Source organism: Rhinatrema bivittatum, chromosome 8 (genome assembly GCF_901001135.1).
Source record: "Rhinatrema bivittatum chromosome 8, aRhiBiv1.1, whole genome shotgun sequence".
In the NCBI taxonomy this organism is placed as follows: Eukaryota; Metazoa; Chordata; class Amphibia; order Gymnophiona; family Rhinatrematidae; genus Rhinatrema; species Rhinatrema bivittatum.
Window position 1 is genome coordinate 172,470,168 of NC_042622.1, and position 26,963 is coordinate 172,497,130.

Here is a 26,963-nt window from a genome sequence, read left to right on the forward strand (position 1 = left end):
GGCATGAAAAACATTTTCTTTACGGACAGGGAATCTGGAACAAGTTTTATACTGGGGGGAGGATGCAGAAAACCATTTTTGACCTATGAATAGTGGAAACCTAAACTCTCTGGGGGTGCTGCTTGCCATCCTGGATCAGCAGCTTGCTGAAGACTCTAATTACATCATCCTTGCATGCACCAGTGTCTGTGACCCATAAAGCCTTGTTTGCTGCTTTGGTTACCTGCCTTGTGGCTCCTCTGCAAGTGATTACTCCTTTTGGCTTATCTTAAAGGAAATGGAGATCTCAGAAAGGGGCACAGAGAGAAATCTTTTGAACAAGAGGATCTGCAATAAGCTTTCATTAGTTTGCTCCTCGCTCCATGCTACTGCATTGTGGAATTACTGCATCCAGTCCAGTATTAAAAAAAAAAAAATTGCGCAGGCTTCCAGTGAATTGTGCCACAGTGGGGTAGGATGTGTTTATACTTGTATATTGTTCTGTATGTATTTTGTTCATTGCTTTGAGCGATTTGTTTCATCAGTAAAGAGATTGATAAATGTCATTAAATAGGTTTAAGGTTTGTTGGCTTCTGTTTAAGGCATGTGATGGGTATCTGTCCTGGTTACTTTCAGGATCCACTTTCTTTATATTTTCCGAATCATTCACTGTGGTGTCAGGGAGAAGACAGTTTGTTGTTGGTCCCCGTGATAAGAGAAGTTTGCTTGATGTCAAGTCCTCAAAGAGATCCAACTATTTGGAAGCAGTTACTGCTAGGGTTGTTGCTTACTCCACGTTTGTTCTTCTTCCTCCAGCACTAAAAAGAGGGTTATTTCCCAGATGTGTTGATTTTGTTTACCTCTGGGAAGAAATATGGATAACTCTGGATTTTTTTTTTTTTTTTTTTTATTGTATTACCGATTGTGATGTGGGCAGATACTACTTGTTCTGTCATTTTTATTTTGTAACTGGCTTACAGTTTGTTAAAATAAGTGCGTAATATTTTAAAATAAATACTGTGCCATCTTGTTTGGTCAAAAGGCTTGCGGCAGAGTGACACTTACCATCTTTTCACCTGCCACGCCGTACCCTCTTCAGAGCTGGGATTTTCATAATATTGAGCAGGAATATTGCGTTGTGCCGAGAGCTGCTCTTAATCAGCCTGAACACCCTTCCCCTATTGTTGTCATAGCCACTAGGATGATAGGGTCTGTGAACCCTGTAATCTTAGCTTACTGGCAAGAAGACTGAAACCATCAATTGAGATGGCTGCAGGGCCCAGACACGGAGATGCTGACATCGCCTTTGACCCCCCTTGTCGCTTATGTGGGAGGGTCCTTTCCCTTTTCCAGGCAGACGTTTTCACCATGCATTAACCCTCTTCACCTCCTCCTGCGTTGTGAAGGGCAGCATCTATTCGAAATCAAACCGAGAGCCACATTACCAGATGACCTCTCACGCCAGGGACTTGAGGAGCGTGATGGTCAATTTTTAGAATTTATTTATTTATTTATTTATTTATTTAGAGTCTTTTTTTATACCGAAGTATAGCTGAGTGCCTTCACTCCGGTTTACAGAGAACAAAAACAACTTCATACATAGAACAAGTTATAACACAAGTACAACTAAGTGGATAGTTAACATCTCGGCAGAGTATAACATATTAGCAGGAAACAATTTACAAATCAATTTAGATGATTCTTAGTAAGGAAGGTATGAGATAACAGAGACAAAGGATATACAGATTAGTCTGTGAATGATTGTCTAAACAACCAAGTTTTGAGTTCTTTTTTGAATGATTTGGAATCTCTGATAGAACTTAGGTAAAGTGGAATAGAGTTCCATTCTTTAGGACCTGCTTTGGAGACGGCTCTGTTTCTAGTAATGGATAGTTTTGCAGATGATAGGGGGTAATGATTAATTGCAATTTGTCAGTAGTCCTTGTAGAACTGGGTGATTTGTGAATTGCAATCATATTATCTAGGGAAGAAATGTTGTCTTTGTAAATTTCGTTGTGCAGAATGGCTAGAGTCTTGTATTTAATTTTTTGTGAAATTGGTAGCCAATGTAGGTTTTTTAGGGTTGGTGATATGTGATCATGTTTCCTCTTGCCAGTGAGTACTCATGCAGCGGCATTCTGCAGTAATTGCAACTGGATTGCAATTGGATTTCGGTAGACCGATGAAAATTGCGTTGCAATAATCAAGGCTTGAGAAAATGAGAGTTTGAAGAACAGTTCTAAAATCATTCGGGAACAGTAGAGGTTTGAGATGTTTGAGAATCTGGAGTTTGTGAAAGCCTTCTCTTGTTTTTGTTGCTATGCATTTTTTGAGGTTTAGTTCATTGTCTAGCCAGATACCAAGATCTTTTATTGGATTCTTCATTTGGATGTTAGTGTTGTCAATTTGAATGTAGGGCATTTGAGAAGATTGTTCTGAGTGGTTTCTTTTTATTAGGATCCATTCAGTTTTGTTCATATTTAAGCATAGTTTTAGTTGGTTCAGAAATATTTTAATCGATTTGAGGTGTTTTACTGTGAGGCATATGGCTTCTTCAATGGTGGATGTTATAGGGATTAGTAATTGGATATCATCAGCATATAAGAAGAAAGTTATGCCTAGATTAGAAATGAAATGGCAGAGAGGTATAAGATATATATTGAAGAGGGTGGCAGATAAAGCAGAACCTTGTGGAACTCCAGTTTCAAGGGGGTAGGGATCAGAAGAAAAGTTATTGAAGGTGACTTTGAAAAATCTGTCTTTTAGAAATGAAGTGAACCATCTAAGAGTATTTCCAGCTAGACCTATGTTGGTAAGATTTGAGATTAGAATTTTGTGGTCTACCGTGTCAAAGGCAGCAGAGAGATCAAGTAGAATTAATAGGTGATTTAGTTTGTTGTCCAAGTCTCTAGTTATTTTGTTAGTTACATTTATCAGAAGGGTTTCAGTACTGCAATGCTTTCTGAAGCCGTGTTGTGCAGGGTGAAGAATATTGTTGCTCTCAAGATGTTCATTTAGTTGAAGCAGGGCGGCTTTTTCAGTCAACTTGGCAAGTAAAGGAAGGTTGGAGATTGGGCGATAATTATTCAGATCTTTAGGATCTAGGTTCTTTTTTTTTGGGATAGGAGTAATAGTAGCAGTTTTTAGGTTGGTTGGGAGAAGGCCCTCTTCGAGTGACTTGTTTATAATTGCAGCCAACGTAGGAGAAATAATATGTGATATTTCCTTTAGAATTCGGGTAGGAATCGTATCAAGATCATGTCGAGCAGGATTTATTTTTTGAAGCATTTTTTCTAATTTAATGCTGGAAATTGGTTCGAAGTTAGACCAAGTAGGTGTTAAAGATGTATTGTGAGGTGCTTCATAAGTAGGAATGTTGTTAAAAGAGTGAGATTTTGTCAATTTTATTTTTAAAGAATTTTGCCAGGTCTTGGCTTAGATTATTTGCGTTGGAGGAAGGGATGCTTTTGTTGTTGTTTTCTGTTAGGTTCTTTCTTTCTTTCTTTATTTATTTATTTATTGGGTTTTATATACCGGGGTTCCTGTATGAGATACAGATCACCTCTGTTTACAGTGAACGGTAAACTTTGCTCATGAGCTGTACATAGAACATTGATTATGGGCTATACATAGAACAGTAGCTAACAATGGAAAACAAGAACAGTAGAAAAACTTCGCTCGTAGGCGATGCCAATATAGAGGTGTAACGGGACTTGGCACAAACTGGTACAAAGGGTACATTAACTTCGCTCAAGGGCTGTGCATAGAGCACTATGGTCTGTACATAGAGCAATATGGGCTAAAGCAGTAGGGAAACTATGTATGCAGGGGGGGCAGGGAAAAGAAGGGGAGGGGCACGGCAATTAAAAAAAAACAAACAGTCCAAGGCAGAGATTAGGTATCAGGGAAAGCTTGGGTGAAGAGCCAAGTCTTCAGTTTTTTTTTTGAAAGTTGGGTGGCATGGTTCCAGTCGAAGGTCAGGTGGGAGAGCGTTCCATTGATGCGGACCTGCTGTAGATAGGGCTCGCCTCCTTGAAGTTTTCGCTGGAGGGGCATACATTATGATGTTGAAGAGGGAGTTCTTAATCTTACCTAAGAATCTTAAATGTGACCCCCCTTCCCAGGGTCGATCCTAGCAGGGCCAGCTCGAGGGGCGCACCCCCAGCCCCCGCATAGTCCCTGTGTACTGTGCTGAGGAAGAAGGTAGCACAGACACGTAGGATGACCAAACTCTGCCACCACTTTGGTGGAACAGTGCAACAGTATTTTGTTTACCAGTGAACTGTCTTAACTCTGCATGGTACTGATGAAGACCTGTAGTCGTTGATGTCTGTAAAGAAGCGTTTGCCCAGAATAGTAAGAGGGACGCTTATTCCTGCATTAGAGTTGCCATCCTCATGCCTAGCTCCAGCACAGTCCTTCCTGCAAGGTCCTTCTTGCTCTCATGAGCCTCCATTATTTCAGAGACCTGGAACTGAAGCAAAGGTAATGGAAGAAAGGTGACAAGAGGGAGAGAAGATGAAAGCTTTTTTTTTATTTGCTTCCCATTCCTACCAGGGGGAGCCGCTGAACTTCAAACGACATTTCTGCCTGTGGCTGTGCTCGGTGGCTATTGCTGTGCTTCTCCGGGGGTCACTTGCAGTTTGCACGGGGTAACACCACACGATGGAAAGTCCTCAGCCCGTGTCCGTTCATTAGGTCCATGTATTCTTCAGTGTCTGTTATAGGTGCAATTCTAATCAGCTTTCAAAAGCAAACTGCATCTTAAAAAAAAAAATAAAAAATCTGTAAAAAGTACTCTTGTCCTGTGCCTTCCATAAGCAAGGTGTGCTTTTTTTTTTTTTTTAGCAGCCGCCAGCCTCTTTTCAGCTATTAACAACACTTTAGCACTTTGTTTTGGTTTTCAGTTAGGGCAGAAGGGCAATAGCCATAACAAATAAGGGTGTCATGTGATTAATTTCCTTGAGCACCCTGCTCTCACATCTCGGTGGCACACCAAGCTCTGTTGTGAATGCAGAAAAGCAGGGGGTAGGACGGAGTCGACCCAGGAAAGCGTTCTTATGGGGGACCCCTCCCCAGTTTCCCCCATAAGAACGCAAGATGTGCCAGCTGGGTCAGAATAAGGTCCACTGGCATCCTGTCTAGTTTCCCCCATAAGAACGCAAGATGTGCCAGCTGGGTCAGAATAAGGTCCACTGGCATCCTGTCTAGTTTCCCCCATAAGAACGCAAGATGTGCCAGCTGGGTCAGAATAAGGTCCACTGGCATCCTGTCTCCGACAATGGGCAATATGGATCACTAGGAGATACCTGGCAGATCCATTCCTTGTTGCTCACCTTCAGGGATTTATATCTTTATTAATAATAACAGTTACCACACATGTAATGAAATAAAGGAAAATAAGAAAATTTCAATAGAAATACAACCTAAACAAGACATATTTCTACTATTACCTACTCACGTTATAAGAATCAGCTTGTATTTTAACAACTTTGAAACATTTTGGATCATCTCCACTCTTGGTCATCTCACTTGTTGCTCCCTTTTCCAGATCATTTAGGAATACAATAAACAGCACAGATCTTTGCGGTCATTTCCCACCAGCCGTGACCACTTCTTGAGTCCCCTTTCTCCTACCTCATTCACTCCTCCTCCTGGTCCTCTCCTGCTGCTGCCACCCCCAAAACCCAGACCCCTCTCCCTCTCCCTCTTCCTCTTCCTCCTAGTTCCTTACCTTCCCCATCCTCTCCTTCCTACCATCCCCACAACTACTGCATGGCGCTTTCCTGGCTCGACTCCGTCCTACCCCCTGCTTTTCTGCATTCACAACAGAGCTTGGTGTGCCACCGAGATGTGAGAGCAGGGTGCTCAAGGAAATTAATCACATGACACCCTTATTTGTTATGGCTATTGCCCTTCTGCCCTAACTGAAAACCAAAACAAAGTGCTAAAGTGTTGTTAATAGCTGAAAAGAGGCTGGCGGCTGCTAAAAAAAAAAAAAAAAAAGCCCCTGGATGTCAAAGCCAGGCTCTGCCTCTGTGCTAATCCCATGGTTCCCTGAATTCCATTACAGGTTTTGCAGGGAGCAGGATGTTGTGTCTTCAAAGGAAAAAAAACCTCTTGAGGCCAACCAAAGACAAATTTTCTTGGCATCGTATGTTCATTGTCAATGGACATTACCCAAAACCTACCTTCCGCTGGGGAATGACAGGAGCTGATGCCTGACATTTCATTTTAGTTAATGCATTCATTTAGCTTCATTCGGTGAATTAATTGCCAAAACTTTTAGTACATTAAAATGTCTTGCTCATTTGGAATAGTTAAAAGTACTAATTAGCATAGGTTTAGTGTTTGTAATTCCCTGCTATCAAATAGGATCCTGTATTTGATTTGAAATGTCATCTATTCTCTGCATTTAGTTTTATTTAAAAACATTTGACAACATTTTAAATTGGAAGTGCTTTGGTATGGTGATTGAACATTGGTGGTGCACTTTTCTGGCTCTCTTGTCTAACTGGAGTCTGGTTTCTCAGCATAAAAAAAAGAACAATCCTTATCATAATATGTTAGATCTGGGTGAAGAGGTTGGTGATTGAATGGTCATGGAGACTAAAGTCCTTATGCAGCCCTAGTCGACAGCATGTTTGAGGTCCATGAGTGGGGAAAATTTACATTACTGCTGTCCATGCCCAACACTCTATAGATGGGTGGAACTGGGTTGCCAATCCCTATTTAGCACCTTTCAACTCACTAAATCCATATACAATAATAAAAATGTTCATTCGCAAAGTGGGAGGAGGGTTTATTTTTTGAATCTTTGTTTGTATCCCTCTTCTCCAAGTTGTGCCTTTTGCACTGGTTTATCAAATGAGGATCTTGGCAATCCTGAAGATAATCATTACCTGGTTTTGTTTTCCAGTTCAGCGCCTCTGTGCGGCACCCCCATGGGGATGTTCTGCTTTGTATAATGAGCCCATTCTGTAGGTGGTTTACATGAGTAACCGAAATCTCTTCTCCTCCTCCTTCCAGTGGCTTCTAGCGATAGTGAGAGTGACTCGGAATTCAGTTCCTCTAGTCAGGACGGCAAGTCCTCATTGGTGGCATCGAAGAGCTCCCATGGCAAGAAACCCAGGAAGGAATCCGGTAGGCATTTAGGTGAACAGGTACTCAAGCCTATAAGATGAAACAGTAGTGAGCTGGTGCCCTAGCATAATATGTTTCTCTGTGCTGTCTTTGGAGGACTCATGTGAACTGAGGCCCTGCTTATTCTGTGAGTAGCAAGGATAGAGGAAGTTTTTACAGCGAAGCATGCTGGGGCCATTGTGTCCAACACGCGCTTCATCCAGTGGGGTTTCCTTTCATGGACTCAGGAAAAGCTCCCTCCTACCCTCATTTGATGCTTTCTTTGATGGCTGTATTCATTGATCACTAGAACGTCCCATACCAACGTATAAATAATTAACTCTTGCCTTCTGATTTCATTTAAAAGGGGGAGCTGTCCCAGAAAAAACAAACCAGACCAAGAATTCAACAAAGCGCCAATGTTCTTTCTTTTCATTGAGGGGAAATCTGGCTTTTCTATTTTATAGCATCCAGCAGTGAGCCTGTCCTGACACCAACGCATGACGTAAGGAAGCATCTGGGAAGTTACCACTCAAACTTCCTGTCAGAGAGTCACTCCAGCCTTGGCAGTGAGCAAGGGGGAGCCTCGAGTGCCACAGAAAGCCACCAGGGAAATCTGCCAGTGACTGATTACGATAGTGATATCAGCCGAAATGCACCTGGTGAGTAAGAGGATGCATCTCGTTTATTTTCCCCTTTCTAGCTTTTTTGCTGCTACCATGGATATCTTGCCATCCTTTTGCTTTAGAGCTACCGTACTGTAGTCATCTGGGGGAGAGGGAGAGAGGGGGAATTGCATTAGCCTCGCTTTGTGTAGTACTTGTGGAAAAGGGGTTTGATAATGCTGGCTGAAGGTTTTGGTCTGAGCTTTCCTGATCTTTATCCTAGCCTGCTGTGTCCTTCCAGTACTAGGTCTCTCTAGGATGGAAATGGCAGGTGGTTGGAAACACCACCGTATTACCTGATGACCTGAAGACGGGTCACCTCTTGCTGCTTTATGCCCACAAATTCAGTAATTGCTTCCCAGGTGGCAGATGATGCAGGGCCTCCCCTTGGTTCACAAAACCTAGCATGGTATGAACTGAAGGTAACGAGATGAATTGGGAAGTGTAATGGCAGAATATGAGCTAGGGCAAAGCAACCTGATACATGTATGGGTGATGCATGTCCATGGCTGCTGCCGTTTCCCCCATCTGAAATCCAACTTCAGCTTCATTCACAACAGTGCTCATTTTCCTCCTCTTCCTCTTTCTTCCTTCCTTTCTCAGCACCCTTTGTTATTCCCCTTCCCACTTGCTCCGAATGCAGACATCTAGCCTTGGGCAGTACAGGACCTCTTGTGCTGTAAAAGATTGGCTGTCACAGAGACAAGTCTATTATGTACAGCTTGCTGCAGCACCACAGGGCTCAATTTGGTTGAGTCGCCCAAATGATTTAGGTTATTGACATTGCCTAGATGAGCTACAAGTGTTTGATTCTGTCACACACAGATGGCATGTGTTCAGTCGATGCATGGGACCGTGGTGGCCCAGTGAATTTCCTCCACCGCTGGCCGACACACTGGGCTCCTTGAGTTCTCATGGGTACATTCGGATGGCTGGTAGTGATTTGTGAAAGGAAAAATTGCCATTTCCCATTTTTAACATGACTAAGTGCCTTTTTATAGCAAGTGAATACTTTGTGGTCGGCTGCAGCACAGCACTATGGCTATTGCCGAAGGCTCCAGGGAGAATGCTTTCGGTTGGTGTTTTCCTAAAGCCGGACTATTCTTGTCTGTTGCTTCTCATAGACTGTCTTTTTTTTTTTTTAGCTGCACTTCTCCTGCAGGGACAAGCACACGTTCAAAATTAGAGAGAATTCAAAGTGAAGAGACAGACTCCTGGAATTTGGGAAAGGCCTGCATCATTTATCAAGGGGGCACCTCACCGCTGCCGTGCAAGTGACGGCAGGTTCTCTCGCTGGGGAGTTGAGCATCTTCAGGGTTGCGCACAATCCACAGTTGTCCGTTTCATGCGTCCCCACATGGTCTCTCTGCAGGGTACCTGGGTAGTTCTGATCTAGGGTATGTTCCAGTCTTGGGATGAAATAAATGTATCTCTCCCTTGCAGCCTCTTTCATGATTGATTTATGTGTAAACACTATCAAACTACACATAAACAGTAAAATCCAGCATTAATTAGTAAAGTAATGAAGACAGATGTTAACTTGCTCAGCAAACCTGTGGTCCTGTTTCCTAATAATGACTGGCATGCCTTGTGCTGATCAGAATCCTGGCATTCAGGATTCCCAAAAAAAGAAGAGAGAAATGGACATTTTAAAGCTGTTTGGGAGAGCAGGATTTTTTGGGGGCTGGGCATTTTCTGTTCTCCAGCTTGTGCAACCACTTCAGCAGAGGCGTAAATCAGCGATGAGCGACTTCCTTCATAGGTCACTGCAACTCAAACTAATCTTCTAAAGACAGCTGCTTAAAATAAGTTCTGGGAAGGAAAGTGCCTGAGATAACGGAGTGTGGTTCTCTTTCTCCTCTCTTTGTACTGCTAAAAACGGAAAAGTCAGTGTTAAGGAGAGTGACTGGGTAAGGTGCATCATGTGTAGGCCTAGGTAATACCAGATGATGTGACAGGACCTCATTTGACAAAAAAGTCTCTGGTACGGGGACAGGGAATATTTTTTTGGAAATAGCACAAGGTAGGAAGGGCTCTTAAGTTCCCATCACTGCTGCGTTATGTTTAAAGAGGGAGGTGTATCCTTCTCCTCAGCAGGAAGCCCCTTGCAGCTAGGGATGATCATCCTCCGTGTTTGTTCTGTCTGTGGGTCTGACAGTCGATGATGAGGCCGATCCTGGATTCATGGGCATTGTTTCCGGGTGGGAGGGGTAGCTCTGGGTTGTCAGTTCAGTACACAGTATCTTAAGATGGGCGAAGTGAGTAAAGTTCATCAGCACACTTCATTCCTTGAGGAAGGAAGCCTGAGCCATAATATGTCATTCAGAAAAGGAATTTGCTCCTAACCAGCGAGCGACTGTAGGCAGTTACTTCAACGGGCCCCTGCTGCGAGAGGTTTGGGTCCGCCGCAGAGTTTTAATGGGAGCTTTCCTTTTTGAGGATCAATGCGTTGAACTGATGTTAACCACCTGCAATAAATTTAGTTTGTTTATCAGGTGGCTTTCTTTTGGGAGATGGGTGATGAGCAGCGCTTTTAATTTCTGGGGAAAAAAAAAAAAGCTCAGGAGTTATCCTTTTATTTTTATGACCTTTTCCAGTTCCCTTCCCTCTTCCCCAATTTCCCTCTGCTCACTGCCCTACTAATACCAAGAACTCTAGATACTTACTCCTCCCCTCCAGCTCCCCCTCCCCCCATCTTCCTGCCTGACCCTCACAATATTCACATCTCCTCCCTCCCTTCCCTCACCTCTCTGTCTCTGGCCACTGGCTGCAGTCTCTCTCTTATTTGACTGCTGGGGTCTGGAGAGTCCTCTGGCTCTTAGCCACCATTTCCTCCTCCCTCTCTGAGGCCCCTTGGCAGCAGCTTCTCATCACTTCACAGGCAGTGACCCGGGCAGGCTGACTGGAGGAGGGAATCAAGATCTATGCAGGAGGGAGGGCAGCAGGGATCAAATGACGGCAGCGGGAAGCAATGCATTCCATTAAAAGGTGAGGCTATGGCATTGGGGCCTGTTCCGCTCTGCAGTCATTGTGCAGTGCTCTGGGTTTCTGTACCTGGCAGAGTGCTGAATGCTGCCTTCACTTCAGTGCGATGGAATGGTGCTCTGGTGTAGTACCAAAGACCCTTCAGAGGTAACATTAATTATCTGACTAATCAGAGAATCATTCTCAGTGCCCTCCCAAAATTCACCTCCCATGGGGCGCCATGCCCTGCCTTCCTCAAAATGCCATTTTCTTGGGGGGGGGGGGGGGGGGGGGGAGGAAGAAACATACTGAGGACAATTTTCAAGCCATTTATCCCAGTAAAGTGGCCTGGCTGAAGCTTGCCACCCTGCTGCCCAGCTCGGAGCATATGCTCACTTGCCATCTTGCAGATGTGTTTAGGTCAGGGGAGCAATACAGCACACATATATAAAGGATTTTCAAATGCGTGTGCTCTATTTTCGCACCCCCTTTCAGCCGCCCATACAAAAAGCAGGCACCAAGTGCATGGATGCTTTTAGGGCATTAAATCTTTCACCCGCTAATTCTGGAAGGGAAACCAAGCATGTGCTTACCCTTGGGAAAATTGCCTGGAATATGCACAGGCTAAAGCGGCCCATTTATTTATTTATTTATTTGAAGAGTTTTATATACCGTTATTCAGAAAAGCCATCATAACGGTTTACATAGTGAATAAATTTTCATGGAAGTTTGAGATATTCTTATAACAAGGTGAACAATACAGTAATAAACATAATATAACAGTTCTAGGAAGTAATATAAGTAATATAATGTATTAGCCCCACTGTCTGCAAAATGAGGTGGTTTTTTTTTAATGTAAGGGGCCTTAGAGCAGCAGTTCAACATGGAGTAGTGCTATTGTATAGCACTATGCACCTAGGGGAGTTCAGTGCTATTATGTAACAGTAGAGAATAGATCCTTGGAAGTATAGTATTGTTGTATAACACTATAAACCTGTTGGAGTATGTTTCCAAAGAGCACCTGTAATTTTTTATTTAGCTAACCATGTTTAGTCCCTGCAATAAGGGAGTATACCCCTAAAAACAAAGCATACATTGGCCTGCATAACTCTCGACCATATGGAGTTTGTGGAGAAGCTCCTCCTCCTTGGGTCTGAGCCATGAACTGGGTCTTTTGGTGGAAGCTGAGCACCTGTTCAGTAAGGCTAGCCCCCATCCCATTGGGAACACAATGGGGCTGATGCAAAAAAAGAGCGCCCCCAGGCACCTCTCCTGGGGGCACCATGCAGTATTTAAATTAGGGGTAGCGTTGACAGCGAGAACTGTTAGTGGCCATCCTGAATTTTCCTGAATTTATCAACGTCCGTTTTCCTAATTGGCGCACAACCACGGGTTTGGGAAACGGATGCTTGTTAACTGAGTGTCCATTTCCCGAACCTGTCTGCCGGCACAATGATATTAAGTAGGAGGATGTACAGAAAATCAGTGTGTTCTGCTTTTCTGTACAACGTTTGGGAGCAGGTGTTAATTTCTGAGCGTAAAACTGTGCGTTTTAGACGCATATTTTTTATTTTTTTTTGCATTTCGGGTGATTCACTAATAGCCTCATCAACATGCATTTGCCATGTATTGTATTTGCACCAATGCTGTAATGACCATTGCTGACGCAGGAGGATTAAATTGAAATAAAGTAAAACTTACCCTGAACACTATATGTCTCTTGTTGAGAGAGAGGGAGGGAGGGAGGGAGGGAGTGGAAGCTGCTTTGTTCACCAGCACTGCTATCCTGGAAATTGTTTTCAATACTTCATTCTGCAGACAGAACAATTACAATTGCTTGCCCTTTTTCTCTCTGATTTATTTTTTTTGTTGTTGTTATTTTCTGAGAGGTAACGAGCAAGGTTTGTGAAAGCTTCTCTCAGGAGTTGTCAAAAAAAAACCAAAAACTCTGCAAACTGTTGAAGTGCAAATTCGCCAGAGAAAAATTTTTAGAACCAGGGAAGGTGTCTAAGACTAAACACGTGGACCTTTTATTCCCAACAAAATGTAAAAATAAAGTATCTCCAGGCAAATGGGAAAGAACCCTCCAGAAAAGACAAAACAAAAAGAGCTAAATACTACTCTTTGGGTTTCTGCTTTAACAGTCATATGTAAGGCATGGAGAGAAAACTACAATTCTGAAGAATAAGTAACCTGGATTATTTGGAGACTGTATTACTGTTATTCACATACAGAATTTAGCATAGCAACATGGTATTGTCAGCAGAACAAGACAAATGGTCCATCAAGTCTGCCCAGCAAGCTTCTCATGGCAGCAACTGCCGCTCCGTGCAGGTTATCCCCAAGTGTCCTCCAAAGGCAGCAACTGCCGCTCCGTGCAGGTTATCCCCAAGGGTCCTCCAAAGGCAGCAACCGCCGCTCCGTGCAGGTTATCCCCAAGGGTCCTCCAAAGGCAGCAACCGCCGCTCCGTGCAGGTTATCCCCAAGGGTCCTCCAAAGGCGGCAACCGCCGCTCCGTGCTAGTTATCCCCAAGTGTCCTCCAAAGGCGGCAACCGCTGCTCCGTGCAGGTTATCCCCAAGGGTCCTCCAAAGGCAGCAACCGCCGCTCCGTGCTGGTTATCCCCAAGGGTCCTCCAAAGGCGGCAACCGCTGCTCCGTGCAGGTTACCCCCAAGGGTCCTCCAAAGGTGGCAACCGCCGCTCTGTGCAGGTTATCCCCAAGGGTCCTCCAAAGGCGGCAACCGCCGCTCCGTGCAGGTTATCCCCAAGGGTCCTCCAAAGGCAGCAACCGCCGCTCCGTGCTGGTTATCCCCAAGGGTCCTCCAAAGGCGGCAACCGCCGCTCCGTGCTGGTTATCCCCAAGGGTCCTCCAAAGGCGGCAACCGCCGCTCCGTGCAGGTTACCCCCAAGGGACCTCCAAAGGCGGCAACCGCCGCTCCGTGCAGGTTATCCCCAAGGGTCCTCCAAAGGCGGCAACCGCCGCTCCGTGCAGGTTACCCCCAAGGGTCCTCCAAAGGTGGCAACCGCCGCTCCGTGCTGGTTATCCCCAAGGGTCCGCCAAAGGCGGCAACCGCCGCTCCGTGCTGGTTATCCCCAAGTGTCCGCCAAAGGCGGCAACCGCCGCTCCGTGCTGGTTATCCCCAAGTGTCCGCCAAAGGCAGCAACCGCTGCTCCGTGCTGGTTATCCCCAAGTGTCCGCCAAAGGCAGCAACCGCCGCTCCGTGCTGGTTATCCCCAAGTGTCCGCCAAAGGCAGCAACCGCCGCTCCGTGCAGGTTATCCCCAAGGGTCCTCCAAAGGCAGCAACCGCCGCTCGGTGCAGGTTATCCCCAAGTGTCCGCCAAGGGCAGCAACCGCCGCTCCGTGCAGGTTATCCCCAAGTGTCCGCCAAGGGCAGCAACCGCCGCTCCGTGCAGGTTATCCCCAAGGGTCCTCCAAAGGCGGCAACCGCCGCTCCGTGCAGGTTATCCCCAAGGGTCCTCCAAAGGCGGCAACCGCCGCTCCGTGCAGGTTATCCCCAAGGGTCCTCCAAAGGTGGCAACCGCCGCTCCGTGCAGGTTACCCCCAAGGGTCCGCCAAAGGCAGCAACCGCCGCTCCGTGCTGGTTATCCCCAAGTGTCCGCCAAAGGCAGCAACCACCGCTCCGTGCTGGTTATCCCCAAGGGTCCGCCAAAGGCAGCAACCGCCGCTCCGTGCTGGTTATCCCCAAGTGTCCGCCAAAGGCAGCAACCGCCATTCCGTGCAGGTTATCACCCCCATACTAAAAGACCTACATTGGTTACCCATCTCCTTCCGCTCACAATACAAAACCCTCACCATCCTTCACAATTCTCTACACAAACATAATCATACCTGGCTCGACGAAATGCCTCGTTATCGTTCATCCGACCGACCCACAAGAACAACCCATGCAGGTACTCTACACACCCCGTCCCTAAAGGCAGCACATTCTACCCACACCAGAGAGAGAGCCTTCTCCGTTGCTGCCCCCACCCTGTGGAACTCTCTCCCCACCCTCCTACGCCAAGAGACATCCCTGCAAACTTTCAAGAAAGGAGTAAAAACATGGCTTTTCCGACAGGCCTATCCCGACACAAACCAAATCTAATCTCTCCCCAGCCCCCTCTGTTCGAATTTTCCCCACACCTTCCTATGCTTCCCCCGCTTCCCCCCGCACCACCCATGGATACCCTTGAAGAAACAACATTCCCCCTACGGCTTAATTTTATTTTTGATCATGATCGGTCAATGTGTCCTTATTGTAAGGAATAGTATTTTGTTCTAAGGTTACATCGTTATAGCTTTACTTTTATTTTATTCATTGTACATTGTTCTTGTTATAATGTTTCATTGTATCACCCACTTGAGTTCTTTGTAAACCGGCATGATGTGCTGCACGAATGTCGGTAAATAAAAGTTAATAAATAAAATAAATAAATAAATAAATAAAAGTGTCTGCCAAAGGCAGCAATCGCTGCTCCGTGCAGGTTATCCCCAAGGGTCCTCCAAAGGCAGCAACCGCCGTTCCGTGCAGGTTATCCCCATGCTTTATGTTAAGAATAGTATGCACACAAGCAACGCCACACAACTGTCAAACCCATAACAATATTACTGCAACATTTTTAGGTGGTGAGCAACCTTCCTGATAAATTCAGACAACGCTGCTTTGATGTTCTTTGCTTTTGGACTTGGCCGTAGAAGCGTTATCCCCAGTGTTAGCGTATTAGTACCTCAGACCCTAAAAGTGGGGGCCCAGCGTTGATTGTCTTCAGAAACTAATACCCTTTTTTTTTCCCTGCCCCCGCCGTCAAAGCAGATTCATGTTTAGAAGCACCAGTTTTTGACTTGGGATTACTTATCATAAAATATCTCCTACTTGATAAGCTTTCATGAAAATGCTGGGTCTGGTGCCTTCATCAATGGTCTGTCCGCACACTTTCAGCAAACAATCCTTAAAAAGGTGTAGGGGATGGGCAGGCTGAATGGAGCCGTAGGGTCTTTATCTGCTGTCATTTTCTGTTTTTCTGTGTTGTGTCATTGCTCAGGGTAAGCAAGGAGCAGTGTCCTTGATGGCCCCGGGCAAATTTTTAGTATTGTGCAAACTCTCCCAGCCGCCATTTGGACAAAGATTAGTAATGAGCAGTGCTTTTTTTTTTTTAAGGGATACTTCCTTTTTTACCACCCCCCGTGATCTCTCGGGGGGGGGGGAAAACCTGCAGCCTGCATGTATATACCGGCACTTTTTCCCCCCAGAAATAAAGCACTGGTAATGAGACAGCGGATAAAAATACTAGCATTTCTGTAAATGTTAATCCTTTAACTGCTATGTTACTTCCTCTGTGCTGTGGCATGTGTGATCCATAATGATAATAGTCACGCGTGTTATAAAACATGATACGCAGGCGGATGGCCTCCTCTGTGCACGGGAGGGGGGGAGGGCCTCTCCAGTTCCCTCCCAGTCCACTCCAATTAAAGAGGAAACATTCCTGTGCCTGACCCTACCTTCCTTACCTCTTCCCCTCTCCTCCCCCCTACCTAACTCTTACAATTTATTTTTTTTTACCTTGCTGCTCCTCTGGAGGAGCAGTAGATTCCGCGCACTGCCCAGGTACCAGTGCACACTATCCCGGCCCGTCACCCAGCCCCGCCCCTTTTGAGAGGCCCGGCATTTGTGCGCGTATTGGTGGTTACGCGTGCGGCCGAGCCCTTTAGAAAATGCGGGCACAGGGCCTGGCCACGCGCGTAACCGCCAGTATTTGTGTGCATGGCCCTTTGAAAATCAACTCAAAATAGCACAGGAGGCACATGCAGCTTGTACTGAAAAGATCGTGCCGCTTCCTAAGCAGCCTGCCCCCCACAAATATGGTTCCTGCTGTTTTAAACCAATACGCCCTCACCACCAACAATGTAGCCCATGGGTTAAAATCTTGCCTGGTGTGCCATTCCAGTAATTCCACCCACTTCTCTGCCTTCAGCGTAGTTAACATGGCAAGATCGATCAGGATACCACTGCCAGTTGTTGCAGCACTATCAGGGTGCTGATGTCATGCCAGTGCTGCTGGTGCCAATGGGCACTCCTCACCGCTGTGTTGCCCAGCTCCTTCCCTCCTCATCCTGCCAGTGACCACCTCATCCTACCATAACTCATACATAAGTCGTGAAAATAATGATTTTGTCTTGTAAGATGAACTAATTTTTCTTTTTTTCACATTTTAATATTTGTGGCCATTTATTGTCCGGGCCCTAGGTGGCCAGCCTATTCACCCAAGCCTGTATCAGTCACTGGTGAGGAGAGGCGGAGGCGTGAGAATGAGATCAGCTGGACAGCACATGGGCTCAGCTGGAATGCACCTGGCTGCTACCTCATGGCCGAAGTTAACACTTGCATGATCAGATGAATACAGAACAGCCATCTTCTGGAACGTGGTGTTTTGGCTTTGTTTTTATTTGTATTTTTTTTCTCTGATTTATTATTTTTTTTCCATATTTAAATAACCAACACTTCCAACCCCCCCCACCCCTCACTTCACCTAAGCCCAGCCATTGCAGTGACGTCTTGCACAGTAGGTTCGAGCTGTCACCATGGAGCGACAGTTGAGATTCCCTGCCCCCAAGGGCTGTGACCAGCATTTCCGCAGCATCCTCAACCGACCTGGGGTATTGGAGATCCGATCCTGTCATCAGACTTAGCTTTTCCACATGGCAGTGCCCTTATTTTATGTCTTAAAATGAAACTGATTCCATTAGGAATCATCCAGGAGCTGCTGTCCATGCTTCCCCGCTCAGTCCTCCTTAGAGAGACATCCAAGTAGCGCAAGAGAGAGCCCCACTGCATTTATTGCACTCCCTGCGTGATTCTGTTGTGCTTTTTTTTTTTTTTGTCTTTGACACAGAGTCGCACAAGGACTGCCACACACAGGCACAGTCAAGACACATATGTACAACTACACACTCAAGATCCACACAATTACAGGTTAGGACCTTTCTTCCCCAGCCCCACACACACTCATATATGGGCAAAAATCAGTGCAGCCCTTTGATAAGTCAGTAGAATGGATAACTGCAAGGTGTTTTTTTGTTTTTGCAAAATGGAATTAGTTCTGGTGCTATTTGCGCTCAGGTTTTGTTTTGTGGGAATATACAAAGAGGAACACTTGTAAGTGGCAGTTAAAACTGATGTGTTTGTGAGTGGCTTGCGACTGAGCTGGCACATTTTCCCTTTCAGACACTGGGGCAGATTTTAAAAGCCCTACGTGCGCCGAGCCTGTTTTGCATAGGCCCAGCGACGCGTGCAAGCCCCGGGATGCGCGTATGTCCCGGGGCTTGAAAATAGGGGCGGGGACAGAGGCCTCCATAGGTCCTCTAGGCTGGGGGATCACACGCCAGTACTTGGCTGGTGCGTGCAACCTTCGCCTGCCCGGAGGCAGGCGCAACTTGAAAAATAAAGTTCAGAGGGGGTTTTTAGGTAGGGCTCGGGGGGCGGGTTAGGTAGGTGAAGGGAGGGGAAGATGGGGGGCGGAGGGAACAGGGAAAGCCATCGGAGTTCCCCTAGGGCTCGGCACGTGCAAGGTGCACAAGTGTGCACCCTCTTGCATGCGCCAACCCCGGATTTTATAACATGCGCACGCAGATTTGTGCACGCAGGGTTGTACACGCAGGTATTAAAATCCGGCCCATTATGTGCAAGTAGGAAAAAAATAAAACGAAAAGAAAACCCTCTAGAATGAAAAAAAAACAACATTCTTGGCTTTCATTCAACTGTATATTTATAGTGCTGAGAAAAGGTTTGAGAGTCCTAAGTATAATCATGAAAATTACAAATTCTCACCATGATACCCTTGTTTAATCAAAACCAGTCTTTTTTATAAAGTAAAAAGGGTATAAATTAAACTATTCTCTGTTTCTTGAGGTGCAATATCGGTTAATATTCAAAAGCCATTTAGATGGATAACTTAAAATTATCTGTCTAAATTGCAAGATTTGGTATATTCAGCCTCTTATCCTGCTAGATTTTGGCCAGTTAAAATCTAGCCAGGCAAAAATAGGCATTCTAGGGGCATAACTAGGAGGAGCTACTTCTCCGGCTAATGTAACTCCTCCCCAGAATGCTTCTAAGTTATCCAGCTAACTTTTAGCTGGATAATAGCTGGATAGGTGCTTAAATATTCTGAGTTATACTGCTAAATTCGGACTTCAGTTTTGTTAGCACAGTCAGTTGGCTAATTAGGATCAGTTGCTTAATTAATTGAGTAACTTGTAAACCACCCTGCAGAGTAAATCTGCAAGACTGAGTTTGGGCATCCTGTTGTATACAAAGATCCAAAAAGGTTTTGAGTTTGGTCTTCACCATAAAACTTAGTGGGAACTCATCATGGCACGATCACAAGACATTTCAGAGGACCTAAGATAAAGAGTATTTGCTTATTGTCTGGGGTTCCATCCATCCATTGTCAGACAGATAGTCTGCAGAAGGAAAGATGAAGACTATAGTGAGTCTATCAAGGAGCATCATACTGCAAAGAGCAAACCAGAAAATCATCCATGAAATCACAAAGAACCCCAGACTAACATTTAAAGATCTGCAGCTGATGTCAGGGTTCATGTGTCAACTATCAGGAAAGAACTGTCTGGGAGGATTGGTAGGAAGCAACCACTGCTTTCTGAAAAGAACCTTGCTGCCTGTCTCAGGTTCACCAAAGAACATCTGCATGTCCCACAGGACTCTGGAATAATGTACTGTAGACAGATGAGTCAAAGATTGAATTTTCAGTCCCAATAGCAAACATTTTGTTTGGTGAAAATTAAACTTTTCCTAGTGTGTAGACAGATGGACTCAGGACCAGTTTTGTTTATGCTCCCCTGCCAGCAAATGGAGGCAGAGCAAGCTGATGTCACAGTTGAAGAGCGCCTCACCATCAGGTGCCGGCGAGCCGGGAGGCCACCCTTCATCCTGGGCCCCCGCGAGAACTGAACACCAAACTGAATGGCAGGGGGAAAAAAGATACGGAACCAACAGCAGGAGGTGAGGGAAACGAATGACTGCGATGCGATGTGTGACCACGCCCCCCCCTGACGTCACTGGGAGCCCCGGCGGCGGTTGAAGAGCGCCTCACCATCAGGCTCTCCCCTTTGATAACCCCTTCGTGCAACCCTTGTGCTTCTAACAAAAAAAAAAAAAATCTTTTATATTTTTCTGTAATTTAACCTTTATTCCAATTCTTTACCTTTTCTTTTCGCTTGTTAATAATTTTAATTAGAAATGTTCATTGTATTAGACTATGGAAATTTATTTCCTGCTATTCTGTTTAATGTAAACCGGTATGATTTACATCGGATGTAAGAATGTCGGTATATAAAAATTAAAAATAAATAAATATATAACCCTGCAGAGACCCCAGCTTGCCTGTATTCTCCGTCTCCAGCAGATGGTAGACGTGCATCTCCCTATGGGATTGCTTCGAGCTTTTTGGAAGGAGAAATCTGAAATTCTAAATTCAGGAAAAGAAATCCCCGCTCTCCTGCGGTGATACCTAACGTTCCCTCCCCCAGTTGAGAAATCCTGAGGCAATTTCTTTGGTCCCTTAGAGGTGTGCCTTGGTCTGGTAGCTGGGTTTCCCAGAGTGGATTTAGCTGCTAGTTGCTGAAAGGCAGCGGGTGAAGGAAGATGCCCTCTCCCCCCGCAGCTGGAGACCGTCACTGTACTCAGCTGGTAAGCACTGAGCTCAGGTAAGGTTTTAAAAAAAAAAAAAAAAAAAAAAAAAGAAAAGTTTTACCTTTGAATCAGAGACATTAGGGGGATTTCAGGACTTCTTCTGGTCTCTGTGCATGGCATGCTGTACCGACATCATTCCTGCTCCCGTTGTCATTGGGGAACTGGGCAGCCTGGCAGGTCGAGTGGCCTGCAGTGGGCTAGGCCCCGCACTTGGGCTTTTTTCTTGCACACCGTATGGTAGGCTGGCGGCATTTTTGTGTGCTCCCGTGCATGCTCTGCTGCTTTCCGCAGGCTGTTGGAGTGCACAGTGCTCCACGCACATGTTGTGTGCTCAGTTTTTGGGTGTGCTTTTTATGCAGATGAGAATGAATTTAATCAATCCTACTTTTAAGAAGTAATAATTCAAAGCGATAGTAACTCAATAATATACCTGGACTTGACCAACATTACTCAAATATTGAGTAATGTTGAAGCATTGAAGAGATGACCACCGAGTCATCTCTTCAATGCTAAAGATCATTGAGCCCCTTCCCCTAACAACCCAAACAATTAACATCTCAGTCAGGAAACAGTGTTCAGGAGATCACCTAAGTAAACACCTAACCAAAGAACTAATGAATCTGGACCTCACCGATGCTAACTCAGCAACCTCATCATGGATCAACATCACCAACAAGGTTGCAGATCAAGTATGTCCCTTGACAACAAAGTCTATCAACCCGGACAAAGACAACAGGAAACCTTGGTTCACCACAGAACTAAAGTCTCGTAAACACGAGCTCAGAAGCAAGGAAAACCAATGGCGTAAAAGCCCATCTACAACAACCCTACTCAACTACAAATCATGCCTCAACACCTACAGAAACGAAATCAACAAAACAAAAAGAGAATTTTTCTCCAAAAAGATACACCACTTCTCATTTGATTCAAGAGCGCTCTTCTCTTATGTCTCAGCCCTCACTAAACCTCCCGGACCAAACATCCCAGATGACCAAGCTCTAAAAAAAAGCCAGAGAACTTGCCGACTTTTTCGACAACAAAATCACAGCCCTCGTAACCCCCCTCAAAGGGCCAACACCGCAAGCAAGCTTCGCAAGCAACCACAGCCAACAATCAGTTACAGCAACCGCTTCTCAACCCAACACACAAACATCATTGCTCGAATCTCTTGAACCCACATCCACCTTAGAAATAGCAAATATCATTAAGAAGATAAAACCATCCTCTCACCCCTTAGACCATATACCATCAAACTTGCTGAATTCTATCCATGACATCATTGCCAAGCCAGTTGCCGATATCATTAATTGCTCCCTTGCCCAAGGCCAAGTTCCTGACCAACTCAAGTTATCACTACTCAAACCTCTACTCAAAAAACCCAACCTTCGTACTACAGATCTGGCTAACTATAGACCCATAGCTAACCTCCCTATGCTAGCTAAAATTATGGAGAAAATTGTCAACAGACAACTTTCTGAATTCCTCGAAGACAACAATATCCTCACCAATAACCAATATGGATTCCGAAAGAAAAAGAGCACCGAATCCTTATTAGCCACACTAACGGACACCATTATCTTCAATCTCGAAAAAGGCCATCCTTGTCTCCTCGCGCTGCTGGATCTTTCCTCAGCGTTCGACACCGTGAACCACCCTAGCCTACTACAACGACTAACAGACATCGGCATCACTGGAGCAGCTCTCAACTGGTTTAAGTCCTTCCTAGAGAACAGAACATACAAAGTTAAGATAAACAACAAGGAATCTCACCCCATCCAAGTCAAGATGGGGGTACCACAAGGATCATCACTCTCCCCCACCCTCTTCAACATTTACCTTCTCCCACTCTGTCATCTACTTACTAACCTCAAGCTCACCCATTTCTTATACGCGGATGACATTCAAATTCTCATCCCTATCACGGAAACCATACAAAAAACCATGGCCTACTGGAAAAAATGCCTATCATCCATCAACGATCTTCTAACCAGCCTCAATCTAGTGCTAAACACCAAAAAAACGGAAATTCTCATAATAGCACCAGAGCATTCTACCCCGCCAACATCCTGCAACTCTCCAGACACCTCAGGATATTCCACAGCACCTCAAGTCAGAGATCTGGGAGTACTACTAGACAACAGACTCAGCCTCAATAAATTCATAAATAACACTACAAAAGAATGCTTCTTTAAATTACATGTGCTAAAGAAACTAAAGCCCCTTCTACTCTACAGGGATTTCCGCACAGTACTCCAAGCCATCATCCTTACCAAATTAGACTACTGTAATTCACTCCTGCAAGGCCTTCCAGCATACACTACCAAACCACTCCAGATGGTTCTGAATGCTACTGCAAGGATCCTTACCAATGCCAAAAAAAGGGACCATATCACCCCAATCCTCCAGCATCTCCACTGGCTTCCCATCAAATATAGGATTCAGTTCAAGACTTGCACGATGATTCACAAGGCACTACATAACATCTCCCCCCTCAACTTAACTTTCCAGCTTCAACTACACTCTTCTAACAAACCAACCAGAAGGGCATACCAGAATAGAATGATCACCCAACCTGCTAAATCTACCCTGAGGAAACGTGCTCTATCCACAGCAGGCCCGTCTCTCTGGAACTCACTACCACCGGACCTCCGCCTTGAACCGTGCCATACTACTTTCAAAGTGAAACTCAAGACTTGGCTTTTTCATCAAGCTTTCCCAGAGAGCTAAAAGCAAGAAGAACAAACTTTCAGCCTTGTCTTACAGCATTATTGTAATGTTCATATTGTGTCAGTTATATGTTTCAAGTTGTTTTCTAAGTTGTTCTCTAAGTTGATCTTAGCTGTTTCATAATAGATTTTACCTTGATTATTATCCGTTCATTATATTCGATATGTTCCATGTAAACCGCCTCCCCGGCGATAGTTATTTCTGTTAAATGTGAACCGGAGTGATATGTATTGTATACAGGAACTTCCGGTATATAAAAACCAAAAATAAATAAATAAATAAATAAATAAATAATGATTTTATTTATGAAATTGTAACCGAACTTTATTGGCACCTGTTAGAATGTAAGATATCCTACATTTACTTACCTTAGTCCATGTGCCTATTTGTAAACCGTTGCGATGGTATATAACTTAGCGACGGTATAGAAAAGTTTTTAAATAAATAAAATAAATAAATAATAAATAAATGTGCACAAATTTTAAACTGTTCATACGCCTACCTTGGAATACAAGTTGTGCGTGTGCCTTGCTGCACTTCTGTCTAGGCACTTATTTTTTTGTGCGCATTTACCTTTTGAGTGCGAGCCATTCAGATGCATGTTCACCACCGCGATGACACCAGTAAGCAAGAAGCCTAAACGTCTTCCTTTTTGTGTTGCCTATCATATTAGGGCTTCTCAGCCTGACCTGGCTTCTAACCTGTGTCAGCGCTGCTCAAACGCTCAGGGAGAGTTGTCTTCCTTAGATTTTGCTAAGCCTGGCTCTTCCCATTCTAATGATAGGTTGGTCACGGCCTTGATTGGAGGGACACCAAACTTTGGTTCTCCCTTGACTGGCACCTCCACAGGTGAGGGCAGTTCTGTGGGACCAGCTCCAGTTCCTTCTGGGCTTGGTCTGGATCAGGCTGCTTTCTTTTGGGTGGAAATTTTTCAAGGCTTACAAGCTTTTCTTCAGGTGCAGTCCCCTGCTTCCCCTATTCCTGTCTATTCGGACCCTCAGCCTGTGGCTCCTCCCTCTTCCAATCCTATGCTTAAGCACTGGAACTCGCCTTGGCTCCCTCTGGGTGTTCCTGCCAGGTATTCGGATGGCTGATGAGGTTGATCCTGATTCCCTAGAAGATGGGAAAATTCCTCCAGGATGGGAACTGTATCAGACCATGTTGCGGTTCTTTCTTTGAGATGAACTGCCAGCCCTGATTTCCCAGATCTTGAAACAGTTGGGGGTCCCTGGTTCGGACGCCATTTTGGAGCCAAGGAAGAATCCCATTTTGGTTTCCTTACGTAAAGCCTCTTGTTTCTTCCCTGTGATGGATGCCATTCAGGAATTGATTGAGCTGGAATGGGATGCCCCAGAAGCAAATTTTAAAGGGGGTCGGACATTGGAAGGCCTGGACCCCCTGGATCCAGCTGTGAGAGAACGTTTGCATTTTCCCAAAGTGGATGCTCCTTGCCGTCTCTAAGCGGAAGACTATCCCCATAGAGGGAGGAGCGGCATTGAAGGATGTACATGATAGAAGGATTAAGGATATTCTTAAGCAAGCCTTTGAGGCAGTGGCGATGATTTTACAGATTGCTTCCTGTTGCACCCTAGTGGCGCAATCTTGTCTGCTTCTCTCTCAGGAGGTTAATGAGTCTGGAGGGAATTCCAAAGCAGTTATGGAGCCTGCCTTTTTAGCAGATGCAGGCTGTGAATTGCTCCGTACCTCAGCCAGAGGAGTGGCTTCAGTGATAGCAGCCAGGTGTCAACTCAGCTTGCGAAATTGGTCAGCTGATGCAGCCTGCAAAGCCAATCTTACCAAAATGCCTTTTAAAGGTTTGCTTGAGAATGAGTTGGAGAAACTGGCCAGTAAGTGGGGCGAATCTCTGGTTCCTCGGTTTCCGGAAGATAAGCAGTTACAGCGTCCCTTTGGTATGAGGGGTCATCTCTGGGGTTCCAGGTGGTTACGTCCCTACAGAGGGTCAACCTTTCAGCGGACTCAGCCTTTTGGTAGGTCTCAGTCCTTTCATCCCCAACAGCACAAGAGAGGAGTGGACTCAGGGGGCGGACCTTCTTAAGCTTCCCAATGAAGGTTTGCTGACCCATCTTCTGGAACCAGAGATAGGGGGATGTCTCTCTTTTATTGGAGGTGGGTCAAGATCATGTCGGACCAGTGGGTCCTGGAGGTGATACGAGAAGGATATGTGCTGGAATTTCGAGGTATTCCTCGGGACATGTTCATAGTGTCCTCTTGCCAATCCCTGCAGAAGAAGCAGGCAGTGAAGTTCATACTTCAAAGGCTCCTCAGGCTGAGGGCTGTGGTTCCAGTGCCTAGGTCTCGAGGCGATATTCCATTTATTTTGTTGTGCCCAAGAAGGAGGACTCCTTTCATCCCATTCTGGATCTCAAGAGGGTCAACCATTATTTGAAGGTGACTTATTTTCGCATGGAAACTTGCAGTCGGTGATAATGGTGGTGCAGTCGGAATTTCTGACCTCCTTGGATCTGTCAGAGGCTTACCTTCTATTCCCATCCAATTGGAAATCCAATGCTTTCTATGCTTTGAGATGTTGGGGCGCCATTATCAGTTTCAGGCACTGCCCTTTGGTATATCCACCGCTCCCAGAACATTTTCCAAGGTTATGGTGGTAATAGCAGCAGCCTTGCAAAAAAGAAGGGATCCTGGTGAACCCATATTTGGACGACTGGCTGGTTCGAGCCAAGTCTCAGGAAGAGAGCGGCCTGGTAACACACAAGGTGATCTTATTGCAGGAGCTTGGTTGGGTGGTGAACCTGACCAAGAGCAATCTTCAGCTATCCCAGTTGTTGGAGTATCTGTGGGTCCGGTTCGAAACGGAGCAGGACAGTTTTCCTACCGGAAATTCGGATTCAGAAATTGATGTCTCAAATGCGTCAGGTGGTAAACACCATGCGTCTGAATGTGTGGTCCTACCTACAGGTGCTCGGCTTGATGGTGGCTACCCTGGAAGTGGTACTGTAGGCAAAGGCACATATACATCTTTTTCAGCGCTCTCTGCTGTCTCGTTGGAACCCGTAGTCTCTGGACTATGCGGTTCAGCTCCACTTGCCAATGGAAATCTGCTCCCACCTCCAGTGGTGGTTGCAGGAGGATCACCTGAAAAAGGGAGTTGCCTTGTCCTCGCCGACCTGGTTGGTACTCACGACAGATGCTAGTCTCCACGGTTGGGGGGCTCACTGTCTGAAGTTAACAGCCCAAGGGCTTTGGACTGCTAAAGAGTCCCGCTGGAACATCAATCGCATGGAAGCCTGGATGTTATGGCTGGCATGCTTGCAGTTCGGCCACAGGCTGCGGGATCAAGCAGTTCACGTGATGGCAGACAACGCGATAACGGTGGCCTATATCAGTCGCCAGGGAGGCGAGCCAGCAAGTGTTGCAGGAAATATAGACCAGCTTATGGAATGGGATAAAAGTCATCTGCAGAAAAGACAATGTAACAGCAGACTTTCTAAGCAAGGAAAATCTGGACCCAGGAGAGTGGGTGTTGTCAGCCAAGACATTTCAGCTGATTGTGGATTGCTAGGGCCTTCCATTTCTAGACCTGCTGGCGATTTCTCGCAATGCGAAGGTTCCTTGATTCTACAGTCACAGGAGAGATCCTTGGTCCCTGGGAATAGATGCTCTTGTACAGGTCTGGCCGGAAGACAGATTGATTTATGCCTTTCCTCCATGGCCCTTTCTGGGCAGGGTAATTAGAAAGATTGAAGGTCACAGGGGGCTAGTACTCCTGGTGGCACCGGATTGGGCCAGGCGTCCTTGGTATGCAGATTTGCGAAG

General features: G+C 45.6%; 1 protein-coding gene across 30 annotated transcripts in view; it reads left to right on the forward strand.

Annotated features, from left to right (window-relative positions):
* Window positions 1-26,963, forward strand: part of RPH3AL (rabphilin 3A like (without C2 domains)) — a 262,037-nt gene that overhangs the window by 194,638 nt on the left and 40,436 nt on the right. For 29 of the 30 annotated variants that reach the window (XM_029611428.1, XM_029611424.1, XM_029611443.1 and 26 more), the window contains 2 exons: window positions 7,009-7,122; window positions 7,569-7,763. In XM_029611428.1, coding sequence (XP_029467288.1) covers window positions 7,009-7,122; window positions 7,569-7,763 — 309 coding nt within the window. Of the gene's footprint in view, window positions 1-7,008; window positions 7,123-7,568; window positions 7,764-8,911; window positions 11,009-26,963 lie in introns of those variants that run through there. The other variant, XM_029611425.1, reaches the window with a different exon arrangement.